The 18620-nt window shown below is 41.7% G+C and overlaps 1 protein-coding gene across 3 annotated transcripts; it reads right to left on the reverse strand.

The window, feature by feature from the left end:
• Window positions 1-353: 353 nt before the first annotated feature.
• ATXN2L (ataxin 2 like) lies at window positions 354-18587 on the reverse strand. Of its 3 annotated transcripts, none has more exons than XM_039335292.1 (23): window positions 17435-18587; window positions 16103-16139; window positions 15198-15254; window positions 14590-14661; window positions 14117-14267; window positions 13890-14014; window positions 13694-13785; window positions 10964-11164; window positions 10391-10554; window positions 6916-7020; window positions 6604-6801; window positions 6029-6118; window positions 5347-5411; window positions 4946-5220; window positions 4394-4463; window positions 4113-4259; window positions 3912-3981; window positions 3594-3781; window positions 3379-3508; window positions 3160-3281; window positions 2181-2390; window positions 1496-1676; window positions 354-1225 (listed from the first exon to the last, which is right to left on the reverse strand). In XM_039335292.1, the coding sequence occupies exons 1-23, from the start codon at window positions 17689-17691 to the stop codon at window positions 1176-1178; spliced, it is 3057 nt and encodes a 1018-aa protein (XP_039191226.1). In that variant the 5' UTR covers window positions 17692-18587; the 3' UTR covers window positions 354-1175. The 3 variants fall into 3 exon arrangements, with proteins under 3 accessions (XP_039191226.1, XP_039191227.1, XP_039191225.1); XM_039335293.1 differs by having other exon boundaries at window positions 6604-6750; window positions 10379-10554; window positions 17435-18586; XM_039335291.1 differs by having other exon boundaries at window positions 10379-10554; window positions 17435-18584.
• Between the last annotated feature and the right edge of the window lie 33 nt (window positions 18588-18620).

The raw sequence follows: 18620 nt of genomic DNA on the forward strand, positions 1-18620 counted from the left end.
TCTATAGTGTTTTTTTCCTGTTAAAATAAGGATTTTTCCTTTACTCACCCTTTTACAACTGTTGGTTCGGATTACAGCTGTAAGATTCCTATATACAATGCCAGATTCCTTATACCTCAGATTTGATAGCCAGGATCAAAGCAAGACTATGACACAGGTTGACAAAAACTGAATTTCATTGAAGAGCAGCAAAAAGCTCATGGTCCACAACACTGAACTTAATCTGCGCTTGTTTTAAAAGGATTCTCAGATGGTGACCTTCTGAGGCATAAAACTGGGACTTTTCAAGTGATTCAAAATGTTCTCTGCTAATAAAAAAGATTTAACATCTCAGTCACACCATCCTTGTTTTCTTTTTTATAACTACTCTGAAAAAACAATAGTAACTTAAGACTCCCACAGAGTCTAAGTTGAATTATGGCACAAATATACCATTTCTGCTCATCCCCAAAGTCCTTAAATTTAATATGGTGTCATTGATTCCAATAAAAGCATCAATTAAAATTTTAATTTGGTGTGTACTGCATTCACAGGATAACCCGAGCAATAAAAATTACTGCTTTAGGATTTGTTTCACTGTCACTCAAAGTACTAATCCTTGATCTATTTTCAGAGAGGAAAATTATGCTGTTAAACAATAATGCTGAATTCCAAAACAGTTCTTCAAGTCTAGTTGAGCTACATATGCTGGACAGGTCACAAAGTCTTCCTCTCTGATGCTGCAGAACCACAATTAAGGATTGTTTACAAACTGGCCCTCCCACACATTCACCCCAAGCCCAACATTAGTTAGTTTAAAATTTTATTTTTTTAACTTTTTAAATATTTTTACTTAATAAAAAGTCAAGATTTGTCCATATGGTCATGTCCTTGTCAAGTTAATGTGGGAAAGTGGCATTTGCTCTAGGAACCCCAATGGAGTTATAAATAACAGAAAATAAACCCTGCCCTCCTCTGGGCAATGGAAAGGGGTCTTGCTCCATCCCGCTGGTCAACAGTACCCTGGGCAGGCTTCACTAAACCAACGGAACGGAAGGTGCTTGCCAAGAGGGCTGGGCCAGACTGCATCCCTTCAGGGGCCTCTGCCTTGGGCACAAGGGATGGCCCAGGCTTGGGGGGTCAGCAACAGAGCCATAGCTGGCTGGGGTCTCAGGTCACAGGGAGAAGCGTGGACATCAATTCCCAGGGGTGTGGAATGATAGCTGCTGGGAGGGATGAGACTGAACTGGAAAGAGAAGAAAGAGGCAGTGAGGACCACAAAGGCACACCAGAGTCCAAAACAGTAATCTGCAGGACAAGCCCTGCCCAATTGCCATCAATGCTCAATCAATTCTTCAGAGCAATTAATTTATCTGATCAGAAATGCCGACTACAAAATATTTTAATGTCCATCCCTATAGATGGGGATGTTTGGTACATCAGAGGGCTCATCTTTCCTATTTAGTCCACTTTCTCCCCACCCAACCCCACCCCTGGCTTTAAATAACAGTCTTACCTTGGTGGTGCCCTATGTATGTGTAGGGGGATGGTGTGGAGGCGGAAAGGGTGGGCACACCACTCTGGGGCACACCTCCTTGAGGGGGTCCACCATGAGTCTGTGACGGATGCAATAGCATGACTTGGGGAGCTCCAGGGTGAGGTGGTGGGGCAGCTGCAATTCCAGTCTGGACATGGGCCTGCAGTAGACAAAAATAGTTTGAGGATTTTAATAAATGATACACCAATTTATCAACTAATTAGGCCAGCAGAGAAAATGCCAATTTTTCTAATTTAGGAACATATATTTAGCAACTGATGTAACTCATGCCACTGAAATTTAGACGAGGCACTTAACCTAATTCCAAGTATTGTTCAAAGAATATTTAATAGTGAAACATTATTAAATAACAAATAATTCATGGAACAATTGCTGTTCTTGGTCACTAATACTGACACAATCTTTGCTCAAACTTATGCAGTACCCTGTTGATTGTTTTTTCCCAAGCAATCCCAGTATGTATTGAAGTAGATAAAATCATTACCCTGCCATTTCTCTCATACATCAACTGCCACAAAAACAAAACAAAACAAAAAAAACCCCTTAGTGGTTACATCCATCTCCTGAATATTTATGAGGACAGAAATGTCTTCCATGGTCAAGACTGCTGTTCCTTTTCCTTCCCAGAGTCAGGCATACTCACCTGAGTGACATGGGCCATGTTGGTGTATCCGTGCTGCAGCTGCTGATGGGCATGAATGGCATAAACTGCCGGCTGTGGGAAACCGCTCTGTGGCGACTGAGCACTGGGCCCCGGGGTCATGGAGGGTGGCGTAGCTGCCAGTGTAGCAGCGTGGTACAGGTTCTGCTGCTGCTGAGCACTGGCCAAGTGAGGTGGTTGTCCAGCTTGGTGCTATAGTAGAGAGCACAAGAGTCACACTTCAACCACCAGAGTTTTTTCTTTTTGTATTATTGCCAAAGAAAATGTTTAGTATTTTATAGAGAAAAGCAAGATTTTAAACTCAGGTTAGCATACATTTTTACCCATGAAAAGGATAGGAAATGACTCCTTGTTTTATTGTTTTTAATTACTGTTTTTATTAAATTAGCCTTCCAGTTCTCCAATCTTCCTATAACACATAACCCTCTGACTAATTTATCATGCCGTCATAGATTTAAATTATTCACATTTTGAATATGTTTCCGGAGAAAGTAAATTTATTTAGAGATCCTACCCAAAAACTATGTCAGTTATGGTGAGTAGGCTCTAACCACTCACCTGTCCTCAGTTCTGTATTTCCCTTGCAGAAAATACTCCTCCCCCCAAACGTGTCTTATATTAATACCCAAATCAAAAGTACTTGCAAAGCAGCATCTTGTTTAATTCCTAGATCGCATCCCCGCCCCCCCCCCCAAATAAAGCATGCAAGGATTAATAAGTTTGTCTCTGGAGCTTCAATTCTGTAACAGCAGTTTCAGGAACTGAGATAGACAGAGCATCACTTTAAAAGCAAGATTCCTTTTCATGCCAAGCTAGAATTTCTACAGCTTCAAGGATCGTGGTGCTCTAGGACTAACTTGAAATGTAAAATCAAATAGCAGGGTGTTGAGTGCCAAGACAAGCATTAAGTGTCTCCTATGCAGTAACCCCATACTTTGTTCCTCCCCCTCCCTCTAAGTACCTGCACAGGGCTGGGGGCGGCATGTTGTGTTTGCTGCTGGTTGCCCGTGGGTGTGGTAGCTGGTTGAGGCTGATGCGGATGCAGCTGTGTGGCATGATGGGGATACGATTGATGCACTGTGGCTGGGGAGAGAAGCAGCAAGCAGCAGTCAACAAGGCAACATGAGGTGGGGGGGAGAGAAAGAAAGAAAGCTCATACTTCAGCTAACAATAAAGGTACCATAAAGAGTTTGGGGCGTAGGCTGTTCTGCCGGAGAATACTGTGGAGTAGATGATGAGACGATAGCTTGGGGGTGATTGCCAGATGTCATCATACGGGGGTTACTCTGCAGCATGGGGGCAAACACAGGCTAGAGGGAAGGAAAAAGATAGGAAATTTGAGTAAAACAGATACACACACATATCTGTTTTCCCTTTAATATTTATAGTTCCCACCTGCGAGGGATAGTGGGCCATGGGCTGCATCATAGTAGGCTGTCCTGTGAACTGCTGGGGATTGTAGGAGATGTATGAAGAGTATGGAGTTGCAGCTACCAGAGGGGGGCCTGCAGCTGCTGCTGCTTGCATAATGGGAGGAGCTGAGGTGGGCTGGTGCTGGTCTGAACGCTGGGGAGGTAGAGACCCTGTTCAGGAAAAAGAAATGGATTAAGAAAAGCCATTTATACTCATTTTTTTTTTCTTCCAAGTGGCCGAACAGTTGAGCCTTCCAGGCAAATTTCCCATGATCAATGAGCTTCTGGCTAAGAATCTCACCTTTAGCTCGATATTTCCCTTGCTGTCCAGGCACAGAATTGGAAACAGGATAGGGGTACATCTGAGGTGTCTGCAGAGAATTAGCAGTAAACTAATTAATTCTAATGGTATCCTTACTACTGTGCCTGCTATGCTTTGTAAAGAACCAATAATTTGCAGTGCAAAGATAGGACCATTCAGGTATCGTTCTCCCCACCTCACCTGCACAGCTGGGCTCATGTGAATTTGTGGGATATAAGAAATATATTGTGTGCTGTACATGCCACTTTGCCCTGGTGTAATCACTGGGATGGAGGGTGTAGAATGGGTGCGTGGCCCTGGTGATGTAGGCGTACTTGTTGATTTGTTCTGAAAAAAAAAAAAAAAAGCAGCAATGATTAGATATTTAACTATAAAAACAGCTAAGAGATTACTGAACATGCTGTTATCCCCCCAAAAACCCACCTCATCAACCCATACTAGTCCCAGAGCTAGTTACGCACCACAGAAAGAAGAGTCTTTGACGGATTGAATTCTTTTGCATTAGGATTCAGTGTTGATTTCTTCACCTGCCTGGATGGGAGTATAATGGAAATGAGACAGGAACACAAACATGCAGCAGTCTTATCTACAGGTTGTCCTCGATTTATAACAGTTCATTTAGTGACCATTTAAAATTACAACAGCACTGAAAAAAGTGACGTGACCATCTTTCACACTTATGACCATTAAAACATCCCCATAATCACAGGATCAAAATTCAGACACTTGGCAACTGACTCATATTTATGACAGTTGCTGTGTCCTGGGGTCATGGGGTTAGTTACCTTTTGAGACCTTCTGACAAGCAAAGTCAATGGGAAAACCAGATTCACTTTAACAAGTGTATTACTAACTTAACAACTGCATTGATTCACTTAACAACCGGGGCAAGAAAGGTCATAAAATAGAGCAAAACCTAACTTAACAAATGTTTTGCTTAATAACAGAAATTCTGGGCTCAATTGAGGTTGTAAGTCGAGGACTACCTGTATTCCGGTTCCCCCAAGACTCACTCTGAGACAGGACCATCTTCCTTGTCCTCTGCTTCCCCTTTACCCAGAGGACTGGCTGTCTGGGTCTGGCGTTCCATGCCCTCACAGGATCCTTTCTCCTCCTTGCTGCTGCCTTCACAGAAATCCAGGCTGGGCTTGGGAGACCCTTCAGACACTTCACACGAGCTGCCTACCCCAACCAGCACCTCTGGCAGTTTGTCTTTTACTTTCCCTTCAAGAGACTCCTTTGGCCGGAAGGGGTCATGGGTGGCCTCTGGAGAGGAGCTGGGCTGTAACTAGAAAGAGAAATGGGGTAAGCAACTGTGGTCGGAAAAACTGCTTTTATTTTATTTTCCTATTTTAAAAGTGCTCAATGTTTTTTCCTCTTTTTTAAATGGAGGGGAATAAGAGAATGTGCTCACCTTAAACTGAGCTCCAAACTTCCTCAACTCCTCAAGTTGATTCCTCTTCTGCTCATTTTGGAAACCTAAAGCAGTGCAATTGCCACAATTGAAGAGTTAAGAACTCAAAAACATGACATGCATTTTAGTATCAATCTCCAAGTTCTGCTAAGTTTTCTCAAATCTGGTACTCTAACATTAAATGAGAACAATTGGGTGAGGATTATGAGAGCTATATTCCTATAAATCCAGATGACATAGGTTTCGGTGGCCAACTAAATTATATGCACCAGATAAGATTTTTTACTTAGCAGTGATTATTCAATTTTGTATTTATATTCCACTTTTCTGAATGAGTGAGGTGATGTTATTGGGGAGTAATCAAGTCTGCCTTCATTTATCCCCAGAACAATCCTATAACATAAGTTACACTGAGATGAAGCAGTTGGCTCAAAGTCATCTAGTGAGTTCTGAGTTTATTAATTACTATTTAGTTCATTACTTTTAGAATAGAGTAGAATTCTTTATTGGCCAAGTGTGATTGTACACACAAGAAATTTGTCTCCTTGTCTGTAGACTCTGCCTGACTTAGCTCACAATTTTAAAAAACAGCAACGTGCAAAATATATAAAATATGCAAAGCAACCCCAATCTGACATTTAGAATAATAAGCAAAAAACTCAAAGAAACAAAATAAACAAACCTTTGCTAGTCTGCTTGACTAAGTCTGAGGGCCCCATAGCTTCTACAGTCCTGCAGGCTTCTTTGGTGGCAGAGCTAGACACCTCTTTAACTAGAAGAGGAAGGAAAGGGTTAGAAAGCAAAATGTATGCAAGGAAAGAGGAACAAAAGCTTGAAATGCACCTTCCCAAAGAGCCTCACAATTTATTCAAATCCCCTACTCTCCTCCTTCAGACAGACAAGAATTAGTTTACTATCTTAAAACGTTTTCAACTGATCAAGCCTATCAAGTATTTAAAAATTGTAAAATCTCAATATTTTTCTTACTAGGGTAAAACAAGAAGGAAGAAAAATCAGAGAGAAGTTTACATGTCAGCAATCTTTCCAGTCAGCAAGTTTCAAAAATCTAAACAAAGTCCTCAACATTCTCAGAAACACTGAAAATCATATGACATATTGAGGAGTTTTGTGCAGCACATCTGGGATTCTCTGGCCAGCTAATACCTACAGGTTGCTTTGTTTTAGGTCCATCCTTAGTTCCTACTTTGTTGACTGGTAATCAACAAGACCTGCTTTACTCCCAGTTTAAGGACTTACCTTCAACAGCAGCTACTGAGAGAGATGCTGGGACTTTAGGTGAAGGTGGGGTGGGGGAAGCACTCGATTCCATGGTAGTCCTTGACTCGGAAGGTGATGCAGGAGCAATAGGGAGAGCTGGTCCCACAGGGGGATCTTGGGAAGAGACTGGAACAATTGAGGCAGACTTCGGTGAACGGGGAGCATAGAGACGGCCCACTATACAGTAACAGCAAAGATGCATTAGATTAGGGCTAATATATGAAAAAAAAAATAATCAAGGCCCTCACACACACACACAAAAGACATCAGATTTGCTGCTTATTCTTCTACCTGTAGGAGAAGCAGCAGAGACTTCTATGGGTCGGCTGGTTGGGGAAGACATATTCTTAGCCCCTCGATTGGGTCGTTGAGACTTTGGAGACATTCTAGATGGACCTAAAACAAGGCAGTCATAAGTGGTGATGAATCAAACCAGACACACATAAACAAAACGTTCTTCGACATCTATGGCTCTCCCCTACTAGCAAACAATGAAAATTCTATCATGCCAATGAGATTAGCAGCCACCTAGTTGCAATTGGCATTTCCAAATTCAGACTACTCAAGACATTTAAAATAAATGAATGGTGACTAAGTCAACACACCCACTGGAACCCTTGTCCATGGTGACCTGTCTACAAGAGGCAAACTAATGAATGTGGATAAGTGACTGGCCCTACGGCCTGTACAAATATGAGGGATGAATGGGAAGAAGCAGGAAATGCTGCACCCTATCCAAAGAAGAACCACTGAACCATTGATTGGTTCAAAATTGGAAAAGGAGTCTGTCAAGGCTGTATACTGTCGCCCTGCCTATTTAACTTATATACAGAGCACATCATGAGAAAGGCAGGGCTAGATGAATCAAAAGTTGGAATTAAGATTGCCGGGAGAAATATCAACAACCTAAGATATGCAGATGATACTACTCTAATGGCAGAAAGTGAAGAGGAACTAAAGAGTCTCTTGATGCGGGTGAAGAAGGAGAGTGCAAAAGTTGGCTTGAAATTCAACATTAAGAAAACCAAAATCATGGCATCCGGCCCTCTCAATTCCTGGCAAATAGATGGGGAAGAAATGGAGGTAGTGACAGATTTTATTTTTCTGGGCTCAAAGATCACCTCAGATGGGGACTGCAGCCAAGAAATTAAAAGACGCTTGCTCCTGGGGAGGAAAGCTATGGCAAATCTAGACAGCATACTAAAAAGCAGAGACATCACCCTGCCAACAAAAGTGCGTATAGTCCAGGCCATGGTTTTCCCAGTTGCAATGTATGGCTGTGAAAGTTGGACCATAAGAAAGGCTGAGCGCAAAAGAATTGAGGCCTTTGAACTATGGTGCTGGAGAAGACTCCTGCGAGTCCCTTGGACTGCAAGGCGTTCAAACCGGTCAGTCCTAGAGGAGATCAACCCCGACTGCTCTTTAGAAGGCCAGATCCTGAAGTTGAAACTCAAATACTTTGGCCACCTAATGAGAAGGAAGGACTCACTGGAGAAGGGCCTAATGCTGGGAAAGATTGAGGGCAATAGAAGAAGGGGACGACAGAGAATGAGATGGCTGGATGGAGTCACTGAAGCAGTAGGTGTGAACTTAAATGGACTCCAGAAGATGGTAGAGGACAGGAAGACCTGGAGGAACGTTGTCCATGGGGTCGCGATGGGTCGAACACGACTTCGCAATTAACAAAAACAACATCCAAAGAAGAGAGGCAAGTAAAGAGGAAGCTCACAAGGAATCATGAGATGCAGCAATCCTGGTTCCAGGTTGTAACATAGCAAGATGGAGCTGGGGCAACTGAGTGAACATGAAATCAGTGGTAGGGTAGAGGCCTGCTTCAGACACAGGTAAACTGAGCAAAGTTGTCACTGGTATTGTTACTGCTTCTTCTGATTTTCAGCAAGCAATTTCACTGAACGCACTTTGTGAAGACCAACAATGCAATGTCACTATTGCAAGAGCCAGAAATTAGCTTTGGATCATTGTTTTCTGAGGCATTTCAGAGGCTATTGAGGCTTCAAATCTAACTTTTCCCCATTTGCATTCCATCTATTCCTTTCTTCTTCACTCCTTCAATTTAGAATCCATTTTTGATCCCATACACTATAAACTGTGTCACTTCAACTAGTTATGTGTTTTACCATTCAAAATGCTATTTCCTTCCTTTTATTGTTATTGTTCTGCAGAGCACATGCTAACCTTCATCCTTCCATTTCCCCTCTGATGATGGTCCGATACACTTCGTGATTTCAATCTGTCCATACCATTCATCCCACCCTTCCCTTCTACTCATCAACCTATCTTGGTAGCCTGAGCCAGATTAATATTGCAATGAAGACAGATCATCGATCATTTCCTCATTCAAGGAAGTAACCCCTTCCCTAAACCCAATTTGTACTCGTGATGCAAGTAGTCCTTGCTTAATGACCATTCATTCAGCAACCATTCAAAGTTACAGCAGCACTGAATGAGTGGTAGTTATGACCAGCCCTTGAGGCTATGGGCATTGAAGTGCCTCCGCAGTCATGTGATCAAACTTTGTGTGCTTGGCAGCGCAACTGCATTTACACTGCACCATGCACTTCAACTTCACCCACCAGTCTTACCCCATACCTCTGCCCTTTTGGCTGCCCTACAATCCCCCCCCCACCTCCAATGTCCTCAGCTGACCTTTGCCACCATCTTCTCCCTGCTGCTACTGCTGAGGTGCTAAAGGGCAGAGATGGAGAGGAGTTGAAGTGGAGGCAAAGCACAACAGGGCACAAACTTGAGGTCCTTGTCTAATGACTACAACTGGGACTACTAGAACTGTGATTGCTAAGTGATGCAGTTAGGTGATGTTTTGCCTAATGAGACCATTTTGCTTATCCACAAAAATTCCAGTCTCAGTTAAGGTTGTTAAGGGGAGGACTACTTGTAATTGTTACTAGTACTTCATTTCTTTCTAAATAATTCAGAATTTAACATCTTGTGCTCTGGTGGAGCAAGTAACAATTTTTGCATGGCATGCAGGTAAGTTTCTTATCTCCCCACAGGATCGCTACCATTAGCCAATGGTTTCTGAAGAACTCCTTCAACCCAGCACTTCCCCAATTGACTTTTTATTGCTGTCATCCATTTGTATGATTTTCCAGTGTTTTCCCTCAAGTTGCCCGTGTCAGTTTTGGCCATCGCATGAAATTTTTTTGCTGTCATCCTCTACAGGCACACTCTTTCAGCTTTCTCAATCTCATTTCAAAATGCATTTCCTTACAGCAGTGTTCCTTAAAAGTGTGGTCCTAAAACCCCTGGGGGCCCCCAACCTGATTCTTGTCAGGTTTTCTTGAAATCAAAATCATTTGCCATCCTATGTTGAAAAATGCAACATTAAAACCCCATCAAACAATAATTATGACTAATCGTAGCTGTAGCAAATGCGTCAATTTTAATTTTTAATATGATAAATATAACATGCACTAAGGAAAGCTCTTTTGAGATTTTTTTTAAAACGTGAAAGTGTCCTTGAGAGAGAAAAAGTTTTAAAAACTCTGCTTTAGAGGAAAAAGTAAAGCAGAACAAACTTCTTGACTGTGACTTTTCATCGTATCCTCTTCTGCTTAAAATTACATCATAACGGAGACAGGAAACACGGGGGGGGGGGAGTCATGTGAACTTTCAGTCAGAAGGGCCAACCTTTACCAAGGCTTTTCTGCCTGTTAAAGTGACTGTTTCAATCCATTCCAGTATTTCCCTTTTAAGCCCGAGATCCTCTGCTCACCTCCATTGATACCTCGTTGCTCTGGAGCAGAGCCAGCATTGCTTTCTGAATGATGTGAACTCCCACGGGGTGGCAAGGAGCTCATGCCTGGCCTCCCTCCTCTAGAGCTATTGCAGCGTATGCCTCCTCTGGAGCTTTCTCTGACACGCTGGGGAAGTGGGATATATTTGCCCTCTCTGCAAAAAGAAATAGCTGGGTACTTTCTAAGAACAATAAAGAAAGAAACCATCATAACTTTCCTCATCCAAGAAGCTGAATGGAAAATGCAAGGCAACATCTAAAGCAAAAAGACTGGCAATCAACAGGGGAACCAGCTTCTAAGTCACAGTGAGACCTTAACGCTATTTCCTCCCCAATATAGGATAAACTAGCCACAATTAGTGTTCATTTTATACTAGAGTGGCATATGGCTATCCAAAAGTTATATCCAAAAGTTATTTTATTACAGTTTTGAATCACCCTAAAAAATGTCACCTGAGCTATGCAGAGTAGCTAATACACAAATTATAAAATAACTGATATCGTTGCTATGAGAACAGATTTAAATACATATTTTTATTCATTTCATCAATGCTACAAACTTACCTGGAAGCCAAACTGGGGCTGTCTCTTCCAGACACTTGTCTTTGCACTGAACTGTGCTTCTCTTCTTCTGTGCGCCCATCGTCATTTTCCATTGCAATACGCAGTCTAGACTGTGGGCTTGATTCAATTTCTCGTGCTAGCTGTGCAGCTCTGGCCTCTCGTTGACGAAATGCCTCTGTGTTATCTTTTTCAAGAGGGACTCTACCATGAAAAAGTGGCCCATTGGAAAAGGGGGAAAAAAGGAAGTGCAGCAAAGAAATTCTACTGATTTATCCAAAACAACAAAATAAAATTTTTATTGTAGATGACCAACACCTCATCATTTGTAACATGGTAAAAGACACCTCAGACCACAACAGTTCAAAGTTTTTGATTGAATTTCCTAGACTTTATAAATTTCAGATCCAGAACTATTTCCAATAAAGTTCTGGATGCTTATTACTTATTGCATAAATCCACAGATTGCATTTTGAGTAAAATCGGATTTAGTTGGTGACATACTGGCCAAAATGTGCCCAAACGGACCAGTAGAGTTTTTACCATTAACAGAGAAAACAGATGGAGCAACAGATTTGCTCATTTTTGTAATAAAAAAATGTTATATGAAAGTTTTAAATGATGAAAGATGTGACAGGTACATGAGATCATTTGTTAACCATGAAACGTGAAGATTCTGATTTGGAATATAAGAGGAATAAACTGTAAAGAAAATAAATTAACCAACCAAAAGAAGAAAATTAGGTATGCTGTATTTGTGAAACTTAAAAAGGGGGGAATCATGTAACTGATCTGATTTTGTGAGGTGTTGATGGATATGTGCATGAAGTAAAGATGTAGATTTAATTATGAACAAAAGCACTAATACGTCAAACAGTATGAACTGGTGCTATACTGACATAAAAAAGTTCATGAATTTTGGAAAGAGTATTTAAACATTTAAATGGGAATGACAACATAGTCAATAGTGAAACTGAAATGGTCAGCTAGGGTTGGTTGGAGATATGAATGTACATGTACTTTGATCAGACGGTGCCATTTTGTAGTCTGAGACTCTAAAGGAAAAAATTGAAGGACCACTGCCTGTTACATATAAATGGCAAAATATTACAGCCAGGAGATAAAACTATTCATTTTAGGAGTATATTCCTAAAGAAGAGGACATGGACAGGAAAACATTAAAATTTAGAAATGCTGATAAAAAGATTGCTAATATATAGTCTACTACATCTACTGAGTAAATGTTTGTTGAAAGATCTTTGAACATAGTAAAGCAAAAAAAAAAGGTCAAGAATCAATGGGCAGACTTAATATAAAAATCAGAAACCATGAAAAATCAGAAATATGAAAATAGTACACTGAGGTGGCTTACTTATATAGAAAGAATGAATGAGTATTTAATAAAAAAACAAATATATAAAGCAAGAGGGAATGAGTGCAGGGGAAGACTGAGAAAGTAATGCCCTGGATTTGTAGTCCTCAAAAATCAGAGGGGAGAAATTTAAAAAACAAAGGGAATATATAAACTGATGTTCAGATGCAAAGAAAGCAAGAGTGGTTTACAAGCATAGAAAGGCTTGAAGAGCGAACAATGATTATTTATAGTTATATTTTCTTTTATTTCCTGCTTTAATGTTTTTGCCCATTACTCCATGTTTTTATGTTTTACATACCACTTAGTACAAGAAATAACATTTGAGTACACACACACACACACACACACACACACACACACACACAGAGAATATATGTGTGTGCACATATTCATATTCCAACTCCCCCCATCTTTAATTGGATCATAACATGTCTCATTTAACATGTTTTTATATATGTACACTTATCTTTTATGATTATAAGCCGCCCAGAGTTACCTTGCGTTAAGATAGGCAGCTAATAAATTTTATAAACAAACAAACAAGCAAGGAAGCAAGGAAAAATCAGGCTTCTTCCACTTCGGTATACTGTTGAATTTAGGAACAGAACAAAAACTAGTAATGTAGTGAAATATGCTATATATATTAACTATATAAAGAACAACTGAATTGATTAGCGGTCCAAAGTAACCATCTTGCATGAGCTCTAATATTCACTGCATTATTTATTAGATTCATATCTCCTGTATTTTATGCACTATTCTGTGCAACTCAAGAAGGCGTACATAATGTTCTCCTTATATTTTTCCCGTAACAACAAGTCCCATAAACTGAATTGACGAGAGTGTATTTCTGTCCCAAAGTCATCCAATTGGCTTCCAAGAGAGGACTACAATTGTCCCTCAGTTTCTGGTCCAGCACCGAAACTAAACTGAATCCTGCAACCCATCCTCAAGTGCAGATAATACAAGGGTAGCATTATTATAATATTCCAATGGACATGTCTCATTATGGAACATTCACTATTTCTGCTATAGCCACCAACAGCCTGTAATAAACAGGTGGAACTGAGGATAAAGGATGAAACTATTCACAAATACTGACAAATTGAGATGATTATTTCTGAATTGTCTTGACAATCAGTCTACTCTTCTTTATCCACTGATTTCCACCACCTAATCAAAGCCTTACAAGTCCTGGTATGTTAACCAACTCTCATTTATTAAGTGAAAAAAGAGAGAAAAACTATCTAGACTCTACTTTAATAACTTACCAAATTACATCAGTGTCATCAACTGCTCTCTCCCCTGAACCTTCACATAAATATATATACATATATATGGCTAAATCATTAACTTACGTATATGATGAGAGACTGCTATCATATGTTGTCTTCACACCATAATTTTCCTCGTTGAATTTGAACATCTCATTTGGGTCCCAGCCATTAGACTGAAATAACAGATAAATGCTTTAGTACCTTTGCTGCAACAAAGTTTAGTGAAGCAGCACTAAGTAAATCTATTTTGAGGACTCAAGCCATATCGGTTACTTACCATATCTGATTCTAAGTCATAATCATCACTGTTGCTATCTCCCCCTTCCCAGCGTTGTAGTACTTTCTCTTTGTGCTCTCCGTTCACCTTAGAATTCATGGCAATGGCAGAATCTGTGAACTTGTCTAAGACACAACAGAAAGAAAGGTCAAGATGGAAAGGATTCAAATTCTCCTTCAGACGTCCTCCCATCACACCTCAATTCTGTTATTTTAAGGGTGTATTACCTTTGGTGGCGTAGTTAAAATCAACATTGCGGAAGTGTACTAACATGACATCAGTAGGCTTGAAAACCATAGTGTCTACAATATCCTCCCTCCTCGGCCCTACTGGCTGATCAGGCACCTTTTTGTGCACAGCATCCACAGCCAACTCAAACTGTAAAAAAAAATATATATATATTTTTAAATTAATACAGGCTGCCTATTCCTACTATAGAAAACTACATAAATCTGAAAACATGTCATATCACAATCCATTGATCACTAAGCACTATCTATTTCCAGATATTCACTCTTGTCATCTCATAAGAGCAGGCTGCTTAAGCAAGCTTTGTGAAGTTTGGGGAGAAAGGATGCTTCCTGTATGCAAAGTTTCAATATAAAATAAAGCTAAATACTTAAGTACAACTAAGGTATAAATGTCATTGAACCTGTTAGCTAACATTCTAAGAAAACTAATCAGCAAATAAAGTATTCACCTTAGAACTCAGGGTCTTAAAAATTCCTTCAAATGTGCTTCCACTTTTCACTTTCACATCACATGTTGATCCCTGGGAAGAGAACCAAAGGGAAGGTATATTTTAAAAAAGGATACAGGAATACTTCAAAGCCTGGGAAGAGAACTCAAAGCCTCCCTACCCCCCCCCCCAATACACTTGGAAGTAAACTAAAGAAATTCAAGATAAAACCCTGACCCATTTGCACAATGCTTAGCCCAAACTATTCTTAATGCACAAACCAGAAGACCCTGAAGGGGAAATTTAGCCTTTGCAGGCAACCTTCTTTTAGTTGAGAACCTTGCAATTTTTGTATTGTCCACCATTTTAAAATCAACCCAAAACAAAACAGCTGGGACCAAAATTCTTAACATGAAGATCTGTGTTTGAAGAATAATGTAAATCAAATTACAAACAGATCAGTACATCATGTGAGCAATGCCTATATAAACACAAATGTTTCTCTTTCTGCAGGACAACCACATAAAATCAAAATATTGAAAGAAATTCCACCATGTACCTTCCACCCTGTAAACATGCACCTGTACATCTACCTTTCTACATTCTTAATTTATCACCAGGAGACTCACCACAACTGCTGTTAGAAAGTGCAGCATTCGGGAATTGTTATAAACACCCTCAAAAGCCTGGGAGAAATGGAAAAATAAGTGTCATCAAGACATCTGTAAGCATCCATTGCCCAATGTTACAACACTCCCAATAATTAGGTAGGCAACTGAAAGTTTCCAGAAAATGTATATGCTTGTTGTAACAAATATAGGCTTAAATAACTATGTCATTTGTTTTCTCAGTAAGGAGCTTCTTTCATGAATCTTAGTATATAGGAGGCTTGATCCAGCTTCAAACTGTATTACTACTTCTCATAGAGTTTGGATAGAGGGTCTATAGTCGAAAATGAACATTATATTGGGATTTTCACAATTCAGTATCTAAAATTGAAGCATCCAAATATTGTCACAAAATAAATCAAAATAATGTGGTTATGATACAGATACACTTTTCTTTTTCAAAACAAAAATTGTGCCTATCAGTGATTTAACTCCACGCTTAACAAAGTTGCAAATTTAGAAAAAAAAACAAAGTAATTATAAACTTAAGTTGAAAATCTACAGGTAATTTAGCATTACTAATTTGAACTAAATTTATTACATGAAATTACTCCAGATATTTATACTCTGCTATTATTATAGGAATTGCAAATAAAAGAAATATACAAATTAACATAAAGACAAAGAAATGGTTTTAACTATAGTCATAGCAGATACATAAGATTCTAGGCTAGGAATTCTTTTACCACATGTCATAACTCAAAAAATTCTTAGGTTAGGGGTACATTTATAGCCATAAGAACTGAAGCCTACTAGCAGATATATTTATTGGCAAAGACTAGTAGTAGAAACCTCAAATCTCTAGCAATTACACAAATCATACAGATCAGATATGTCAATCCCAAATGGCTTATACTACAACTTACAGGAGATTGGGGAGGTCCTTTGCCTGTACTCTGGCCCCTGAAAAAAATCAGGCACAAATGTAATTAATAATGCAAAATGTAAACTCTTTAAACCAATAGGCTATACTTGGTGCATACATTCATCATTCCTTCATCAATCTAATTCACAGGAGCTCTCACCACTAACAAGAACCCCATACTTCACTACCAAAATAATTAAACAGACTTCCTAATTCAGCTAAGAAAGTCATAACTTTCTTTTCCAAGAGACAACTTGATGAGAAATCAGTGCATGTATATATATGAAAACTCATCCTCTACAAACATATAAAAGTAGATGGTGGACATAAAGTGTTACTGGCACATGCACCCAAGAATTTTCTCAAGTCTATGAAAAGAAGCTTAGAATGGATTTGCTTTGCCTCAAATCCATGATTTCTGAGCTTTCTACATTACTTTATCTAAATTCAGAATAACATTTTGCATAAATCATCAAAATTCCTTAGCCAATTTAAAATGTGGGAGATAACTAGGTGATAGGGAGGGAGGGGGGGGGAGAGAGAGATCCATGATCTTATTCAATTTTATAAAACTGATACATGGCTCAGCAAATATTATTTCGTCCTGTTCTTTCTTAAACTAAAAATTTATGCTAGGCTACTGAAATGAAAAAAGCAAACCAACCACCTTTAAGCAGCACTGCTGGGCAAAACTCATTTCTGGAAGGCATCACTGCTCATATATAAGTTCTTTTAATTGAGCAGACCAAAACAGCCCAGACGCTACAATGTCTGAAAGAACATCTGTTGAATAATGGTTTTCTGATGTCTTTTAGTTATCTTGGATTGTACAGCAGCGTGTACGAGAAGTCAACGGAATTTACTTCCAAGAAAACGTTCCCATGCTCAATTTTGCACCCGAAATTAGATCCTTCCTATAAGCAGCCAAATTCTATACTCCACAAGGAGGGCAACTCAGCCCAGGAGGGGTCGAACCTTCTTTTTCGAAAGGCAGAAGACCCACATTACATCCCCTTCCAAAAATCATACACACCAGAGAGATGGATGACTGGAGAAGAGTCTAAGGGGGGAGGATGGGGCAAGTCTTAGCGGCATCCGCCTTCCGGTCTCAGCAGGGCGTACGCTGAGAAGAGCGGCACCCAATCAGCGGCAAAGCAGCCCGACTTCACTTATCGGGTCTACACATGCTCTTCCCCCCCGCCCCGGCCGAGTCCTCCCGTCAACCCTTTTGGGGCGGGAACGCGACAGTCCGTCCTTCCCTTTCGGTCTTTTCCGCCAGGATCCCTTCCTTTCCCTCGCTCACACAAACCAGCCCGTTTCGGGCAAGCCTTACCTGGTGCCGCTTCCTCCAGGGGGGCCTCCTCCCCCGCTACCAGGGGGAGCCACCATTGTGGCTCTGGGTCCACCCGCGGCCCCGGGGCTGAGGTTCCCGTTAGGGCTGGCCGGGGGTGGGTTGGCTTTGCGGGAGGCGGAGGCGGCGGCGGCAACGGCTGCAGCAGCCTGAGGCGGCGGCGGCGTGGTCGGAGGAGGGGGGCCCGAGGAAGGCGCAGCAGGTTGAGGGGAGGGCGGCGGCAGCGGTTGTTTCAACATGGCGCTGGCGGCGGCGGTAGAGAGGAAAAGAGCCGGACGCCCCTGCTCCTCCTCAGCACACGTTCAAGGCCGTTGAGGAAAGGGCGGAAAAAAGAAGCGGAGCGGGGGTGGTGGTGGAGGAAGGCGACCGAGACACTCGCCCCGTGCGCGCCTCCCGGAGTTTGCCTTTACGCTGCCTCTAAAGCGGCGAGTTTAAAAAAAACCCGAAAAGATGGGGGGGGGAGATAAAAAACGATCAGTCAGCCAAAAGCCCGGCTGTTTCAGACTTTAAGCCCGCGATATAGGCAACGCTGTGCACTTCTGCCGGCCCGGAAAGGGAAACTGACGGGCGGGCGGGCAGGCCGGCCGTCGCGGAAATGGGGAAGGGTTAAATGCTGCAAAACAGTGGGGGGGAGGGAGTCAGATGGGCGCGTTTCTCCCCCCACACCCGCGTTCTGTTGGCTTCGCCTGGCGCGCGTCAGCAAAACAAACGCCTATAGAACGTGGGCCTTGATTCCCACCTGCTGCCGCGGGATGAGTCCTCCGGGAGGGCGCGCGCCGTTTGGCCGCTTTGCTTTCCCCTCCGTAAAACCGGGCGCCTCGGGAAGAGGAGAGGGGGAAAAGTCTCGAGGCCCGGGAGGCAACGTGAGGGGTATCGCAAGCTCGCGGGATGGGAGGAGGAGAGGAAAAGAAGATGGAAGAGAGCGAGGCCGCAACAGAGAGAGAGAGGGAGGAGGGGGCGGTTGTGATGTTGGCGCTCAGGGCCGCGACGCGAGCGGTCTCAAACCCCTTCCTGCCGAGGGAGTGGACGACTCTGTCCCCTATCAGGCTCGCGCTTGCTTGTGAAGTAAGAAGAGGGGGGGAAGAACGACACGGATCCCGCTGGCCCGCGCGCACGAGAAGAAGTCAATCCGGTTGCTGCACAATGAGTCCCTGGGGAGGGCGGGGCC

The sequence above is a fragment of the Crotalus tigris genome, unplaced genomic scaffold (assembly GCF_016545835.1).
Source record: "Crotalus tigris isolate CLP2741 ecotype Arizona unplaced genomic scaffold, ASM1654583v1 scf7180000017639.5415321, whole genome shotgun sequence".
Lineage (NCBI taxonomy): Eukaryota > Metazoa > Chordata > Lepidosauria > Squamata > Viperidae > Crotalus > Crotalus tigris.